Source organism: Austrofundulus limnaeus, unplaced genomic scaffold (assembly GCF_001266775.1).
Source record: "Austrofundulus limnaeus strain Quisiro unplaced genomic scaffold, Austrofundulus_limnaeus-1.0 Scaffold10, whole genome shotgun sequence".
Taxonomy (NCBI): Eukaryota; Metazoa; Chordata; class Actinopteri; order Cyprinodontiformes; family Rivulidae; genus Austrofundulus; species Austrofundulus limnaeus.
This window is the reverse complement of record NW_013952412.1, coordinates 4,533,817-4,540,605: the sequence shown is the minus strand read 5'-3', so window position 1 is coordinate 4,540,605 and position 6,789 is coordinate 4,533,817. Positions and strand designations below refer to the sequence as shown.

The 6,789-nt window shown below is 34.9% G+C and overlaps 2 protein-coding genes across 3 annotated transcripts in view; one reads left to right on the top strand and one right to left on the bottom strand.

Annotated features, from left to right (window-relative positions):
- The window catches only part of cenpn (centromere protein N), a 4,831-nt gene extending 3,785 nt beyond the window's left edge, over positions 1-1,046 (bottom strand). Inside the window, exons 1-2 of the mRNA XM_014001907.1 lie at positions 731-1,046; positions 507-552 (exon numbers count right to left, since the gene is read on the bottom strand). Coding sequence (XP_013857361.1) covers positions 507-552; positions 731-901 — 217 coding nt within the window. The 5' untranslated portion in view covers positions 902-1,046. The remainder of the gene's footprint in view (positions 1-506; positions 553-730) is intronic.
- A 688-nt stretch (positions 1,047-1,734) lies between these two features.
- On the top strand, positions 1,735-4,266 carry cmc2 (C-x(9)-C motif containing 2). Of its 2 annotated transcripts, none has more exons than XM_014001905.1 (4): positions 1,735-2,025; positions 2,910-3,017; positions 3,101-3,172; positions 3,305-4,266. In XM_014001905.1, exons 2-4 carry the CDS (start codon positions 2,937-2,939, stop codon positions 3,392-3,394), a joined length of 243 nt encoding a protein of 80 aa, XP_013857359.1. In that variant the 5' UTR covers positions 1,735-2,025; positions 2,910-2,936; the 3' UTR covers positions 3,395-4,266. The 2 variants fall into 2 exon arrangements, with proteins under 2 accessions (XP_013857359.1, XP_013857358.1); XM_014001904.1 differs by having other exon boundaries at positions 1,736-2,025; positions 2,905-3,017.
- Positions 4,267-6,789: the final 2,523 nt, after the last annotated feature.

The window sequence follows — 6,789 nt, the reverse complement described above, 5'->3', positions numbered from 1 at the left end:
CAAGGGAAGTTTACAAAAATGGACATCGGTTCCAGATAGTGGATGCCCTTCGTGAAGCCATCTTCAACACTTGGAGCAACGTTCCTGGTGGGTTTTCGGGTTTTTTTGAGCTATGGTCTTCAACTTTTGATCAGCTGAAAAAAAACATGTTTGAGTGTAAATGCAGTTTTCAGACAGTTCCCTGCTCAAAAGTTCTTGTCTCTTGCACTGATTTCTTCTTTTAACATTGTGAAGCTCTACTTAGAACCTTCTTAAGATCCAACAGTGCAAAATGCAAATTCTTGCACTTTTTTGACTGGTCTTAAGATTTTGATCAGGAGTTGTATAATAGATATGCTTCAATTAATGCAATGACAGACTTTGAGACACAAAATAACTTCATTACCTTCCTCTTTTAGTGAGAAAAACAACAAATAAACGAACTTTGGAGCTCAGATTTATTCAATACTATGTACAGAAATGTCTGGAAGTACTTCCGCAATGATTAACACAGTTGGTCTACTTACGTATCATTTCGAGCTCCGTGATGTGTTTCATTGTGAACTCATTTTCCTGTGAGGAAAAAAGAAAACATTTACGGAAACTTTCAAAGCAACAACACAACTAATAATCATCTAGTTTTAGTGATTTAGTTGCCATTTCAAACACGTGTTTGATATTAAGCGCACACTAAGTTTGAAACATGACTCATAACATGTCGTTTAAGATAAAAAAAAAATGTTCAGCTAACCTCACAAAAAGAGACTAGTTTTTGTAATAATGTCCATTTTGGTTCAGTGAAATCCAGGGATAGTCGCTGCGCTGCGGACAGACGGTCCCATTTCTCCAACGTTGTCTTCAGCGTCCGAGTCGGTATCCGTCGAACGATTCGCTGTAATAAACGTGTCGCAGACTCATCCATGTTTTTTTCCCCAAACAAATAAAAACTATTTTTTGCAATATTAACCGCGTCTGTGTTTAACCAATACTGTTGGAAAAGAAAAACAACCGAAGAAACCGCCTGCACCAATGAAAAATGAATCAACCAATCACATGTTGACAAAGTCTTTCATGTTCTCTCTGTCGCGCCCTCTGCTGTGTTGGAGGAGTTATTACCTTTTGGTACTGCAGGTGCTGATGACAAACGAAAACGTAACAGACCTGGATTAAACCTACTCTTGATAAAATGGAGAATTTAAAGAAAATATGCTAACTCATTAACAAAAAAAAAGCAATAACAAATTAGCTTTTTAGCACAATTATGAGGAAAAACAACATAAACACGCGTAAAAAGAGCATCAAAAAGCATTAAAACATCCGCTAAAATAATTTTCATCTGTTGATTAGGAAGTTTGAATGTTTTTTTTTCTGTCTGACACGCAACTGAATTATTCAGTACAGCAAGAGAGTTCCCTCCGCCGCCAAAAATAGCTTTCTTTTAATTTTTATTTGATTCAATCTACTATTATTTACCCAAATGACAAGTCATGAATATAAAATAATTTTTCTTGAAGATGTATTAGTTAGAATTGCTGTTTGCGTTTGTCAGTTTTGTTTATACATTTTTGAAGAATTAGATGCGCAAAAAGAAAAGAAAAAAGGCAAAAGCGGATATGTATGACAGGAACTATCTTGCGTTTTCTTTAAGCTTCCGGTACCACAAGTCCCGCCTTTTTTATAAAAGCCCGCAAACTATTGGTTTCGTTAACAAAAAGCAGAACGGTGATTCGCTATTCCACATTGTCACTCAAGAAGCACCGTCAGATGTTGCAAAAGCGTTTTCGTAAGCACGTCCTCCAAGTCGCCCTGTGTGGAGGTTGAATTGGACTAGTTACTAATTTAGAAGACTTTATCATAACTAAAAAAAGCATTAAAGACAACTGAAACTGTCGCACAAAGGGAAACAAGGCGTCAGCGTCTATTTGGTTGTGATTCACCTTATCATAGGTGTTTTTGTGTCATTAGCGGAGGCCTAGCAGTTAGCTAACGTGACGTTTCTTTACCGGTGTGCAGGAAAACCTCTCAGATGAGCGTTTTCTTCCACTGGTAAGTAACATTCTTTGTGTTCTGTACAGTGTTAGCAGACAGCACCCTTCAAGAGGTATAGAATGCATACAGATTAAAAACTTATTTAATATGGTTAGGTTATTGGCTATAACCCAATCAAAGTTATGAGTTCTTAAGCTTTAAACAATTTTAGCTGGGCAAATTCCCCCAATAATACTTTTGTTATTTACACCTCTCTATCAACAGGTAAGTGTCTACTAGAAACCTCATCGTCACAATGACAGAACAGCCAGGAGAGGGATGGGGGGAGCTAGTATCCTTTGGAACAGTGGGATCCCAGATGTGTATTTATCAGCCCTCCAAAACTTTTAATTGTTAAAGTCTTGTGACTCCGATCATCACTGCTTATTGTGCAGATATTATTTACCTTAATAAATAATGACACAATGTTTATACAATCAGTCTCAAAGACTGTGGTATTGCTTTTTTAATCTATGTGTCACCATAAATGTCATTATCACAGCATATTTTAAATTTCTTAACATCACAATATTAGTGAGAACGGTATCAATATGACAGAAGTAAATCATGGGTCATTATTTTATTTCAACTGGCATGTATTCAAATTACATTTGGTCAGTCCAAACAACTTTGATACCAAGTTTAGCTGATAGTGATACAAAAGAGAAAACATGGATTTACTGAAATTAAATGTGTTCATCAAAATCTTAAACAATAATATCACACAATCAAGTTTTTTTTTATTATTATACAGCCTTAGCAAAAAGTGTTATTGGGGAAATATGTTCAGTCTGTTACAAAGTATTAATACGGAAGAATAGATACTGTATTATAAACTTATGTTTGTAGATATTTTTAATGTTGTGAGTTCTTAGTGTTCCTCCTCTTCTTTTTCAGAACAGCCGTGGTTCAGTAAGCCTTAAGTCAAAATGCACTCCGACCTGTCACCTCACCTGCACACAGATGAGTGCAATGAACTGATAGGCCTTCTGAAGCAGTGTCACAATGAGGTACATCAGTCTCCATTTTTTTATCACCACATGTTTGATGTGCTCAGACAACAAAATGTAATTTCCTTTCATATCTCCATCAGCACAGTTTCCTTAAGTTTTTTGGCAAATGTAATGATGCGGACCGTGCAATGCGCCGCTGCCTGAAGAAAGAGGTGTGTCGGCTACTTTCCTTTTTTTTTTTTTTACCCTCAGTGAATTAAATACAAATACTCTGAGCACATGCTTTAGTTTTATTGTTGACTGTTTTTATTTTTATGTTTGTTTTTGTTCTTGTCATTCAACAGAGAATAGAAAGGCAGGAGCGCAACAGGCAGCATGCACTGGAGATGAGACAGAGATTGAAAGAAGGACTCAAAAAGGAACTTGAAAATTAAAAAAGTAGTGTATTTTTCTAACTGGCTCTGAAAGTTCAATACATTCAGATATTTAGCCACAAATTAACCAGGAGACTTCCACTGTTGCTTTTCTGTTGCAGCAGGGGAAGGTTTGGAATTATGCCTCATTGTAATTTAGTTATGTGTTTWATATTAAAGATGAAAACTACCTCCTCCATTAGGGAGGTGGATATTGCTTTTATTCCCATTTGATGGTGTTAAGACTGCAAGCAACACAAAAACTACCAGGCCAGTTTTGTTTTTAAGACTCACTGAAGAATTTCAGCAAAAATAAACTATTATGCTTTCATGTGCAACTGTCTTTTTTCAAACATATTTAAATATTGATATATTTTTTGCTGCATATTTGTACATCCTGAAAGAGTTGACTGTTTGACTTTGCAGAGCTCATTGCTGTTTCAGTGCGCAGATTTTGATAAATGAAAGAAAGCTATTGGAATCAGGCACCATTATTGAAATTTCAACGGATTATTATCTTTTCTTGGTCACATTTGACATTTATCATCTGCACTGATTCAGAAAGTAGCTGTGTTACCATAAAAAACACCACCAAACCTTTCAAAGTAAAGCTGCATTTGCTTCATTAGCAGTTTTCAGCCGCTCCACCAAAGAGATTAATTAAGATGTGGGCATAATCCTGTCAGCAAATCATAGAGCCTGGTGGCAGAATCCCTCAGGTGTGTTTTAATTGTCATAAACTGCTCTTGAGAATATAATAGTGCGTTTTCAATTAAAAAAAAAATCATCTGTGAACATAATAAATGTTTGGAATTTTGTTTGAATGTGGAATCATTGATTCAAGAATCCTTGATTTGAAATAAAGTGAAATTCTTGCTCAGTGTCAGACACAATTCTTGCTTTTTTATTGTCTAATTAGTACAATTATTTTATTGACTCCTTTTAAAACCAAGTTTTTGAGATGGTAAGGATTTTTTGAGTATTTAAGTAATCAGGTAAAGATCTAGAAAGTGCCTTTATTTATATTTATCTGGCTCCGTGAGCTTTGATTTAGTCACCCTTTCAAAAGCTGCTTGAAATGTAAGGGTGTGAAAAGAAGCTGAAATTATAAAACTGATAAAATTATGCATTTTACCAGTCCTGCTCCTTTTTGTTCAGTACTCTGTGTATTTCAACTGTTTCCCTGCTTCACTTGATGTGTTATAGGAGCCCTCTGGAAGACAGTGACAAGCTGAAAAATAATTACTCAGAATCAGGTGTATTAGGACTGTACCCATAGTGGTGGACAAAGTACTCAATTTCCTTACTTGAGTCAAAGTACTGATCCTACTATTATTACTCCAATAAAACAAAAATAGCTTTGTCAAATTATTACTTAAGGTAAAGTACTGGCGAATGCTTTCGAAAATACCCAAGTACTGAATKTGCTTAAAATTTAGAAGTTTTTTAACAATGCATTTCACTTACATAAGTGTATAGTTCAGAATAATTGGAAACATTTTCTGCTATATTTGACAGATTAGTAACTCCAAATGTATATTAGGCCTAATAATGCATTAGTATCATACAGTATACATCTAAAAAAGAGAAGTGTTGGATTTACTTAAGTTATGTCAACAATTTCCACTCAGCTGAGTTGAAAATGTAAAGCACCTCTCAAATTTTCTTTAATACAAAGTAGATGTAAAAAAAAAGTAAATCACTTGTTGCAGGTAATTTATGTCTTCCTAAATATACCCCTTTTACAAGAACTGTATTTCTACATGGTCACCACTTCAAGGACAAAGCTTAATAAAAGTTTTTGATAGAACCAAGTTTTATGTGACAAGTCAAGGAGCTCTAAATTTAATCTGAGTTTTTAGTTATTTGTTGTATTTGTTTTCTGAATTGAAAACATTTGTTACAATAAACTAGAAACACTTGCAAAAAACAATTTATTCTAGTTTATTTGGTAGAAATCCATGAATAGAACAAAGGGACTAAAAGTGTAAAATGCTCTAACTTTGGTCTTAAATGAGATGAGTCCATGTTAAAGTCAGGAGGACTGATCAGGATCTAAACCATGACTCACACAAGTGCTGAAACAGTATACCTATAGCGTACAAGGCAACACTAGTAGGACAAAAATATTTTTTCTTCACCCTGTGACCCGTTTAAACCTGCTCACACAACCTACTGTAGGGGTGCAATGTGTAATTTTACTGTGAGTAAACTACACAAACAAGACCAAAACAAGGAACTATCTCAAGCCTTTAGAGACATGAAGTGGAGTAAAACGTATGGTTTTATTTTTTTTAAATGTACTGGAGTAAAAGTATAAAGTTTTTAATAAAAATTCTTCTCAAGTAAAGWACAAATTCTCAAAAGCTGTACTTAAGTAAATTTACTGTCCACCTCTGAGTGGACTATGCATGACAGTGTGAYCTGTGGAATAGGACTGCACACCAAGATAAGAACCTAAATGATTGAAAAGTATCAGAGGGATAGTTTGAGTCATGTAAGGAATATTGGGTTTGACAGATTGGGTGTTTTAACCTGATAAACTGCAATTTCCCACCTGCATTACATTCTGCCTCTTTATAGCCTGGTCCACACTGCCAGGAACTTTGAATTTGCATGTAGACTGTTTAAACGATTCAATTGGTTGTCTTCTTCTTCTTCTTCTTCTTCTTTTTTACACATGTAACATTTTTATCACGTGTTTGTTGTATCTATCCTGTTTTGTCTCTTGTGTTTTCACGTCTTCTTGTAAAGCACTTTGTGGTTTCTAACCTGTGAAAGGTGCTGTATAAATAAAGTTTACTTACTTACTTACTTCTTTCAACTGACAACTTTTGTGACCAACTGGGTTCATCTATTGGCTCTACCAAGCCCAAAATTTGTGAAAAGCTCCTCAGGTCCTGCCCATTTACAGGTGATTGATWRACTGTAGAATTGGCCAATAAGCTCCGAGCTTCATTCTTACACCACAGATTTGTAACCAATCAAGTTACCTTTTATTTAATAGCTTTGGAGGGTGAGGATCTTGACAGAAAATCAAACATRATGACATTYCTGACGTGGCAGCCATTTTGTCCCCCAACAGTCAACATAGAAAACATGGTTTTTACGGTGTTTTCGAACTGTTAGCGGACTAAACTTGCTGTTAAAGAAGAAATATATTTGTTATAAAGTGTTTTGAGTGTTTCAAGACAAGGAATGGGGATTTTTGGGGGCCAGGAAATATCAGAAAAGGAAGGATTATTCCTTCTTTCAGCCACCATTTTGGATGGTAATTGAACTGCTTTTTTCTTTCTGCTGGATTACATTTTATTTGTGATTTGTATTTTTATTGTATAGCATTTGTTATTTTTTTAAAAAAATGAAATGAATAAACTTTATAAATAAATACAATTTACATAGCTTTTTATCCAAAT

Bases quoted from the DNA above. Each gene is read 5' to 3' on its own strand.
- cmc2 (XM_014001905.1), top strand. From the start codon at position 2,937: ATGCACTCCGACCTGTCACCTCACCTGCACACAGATGAGTGCAATGAA. The intron at 3,018-3,100 runs GTACATCAGTCT...TATCTCCATCAG, and splicing joins TGAAGCAGTGTCACAATGAG to CACAGTTTCCTTAAGTTTTT. The intron at 3,173-3,304 runs GTGTGTCGGCTA...GTCATTCAACAG, and splicing joins GCCGCTGCCTGAAGAAAGAG to AGAATAGAAAGGCAGGAGCG.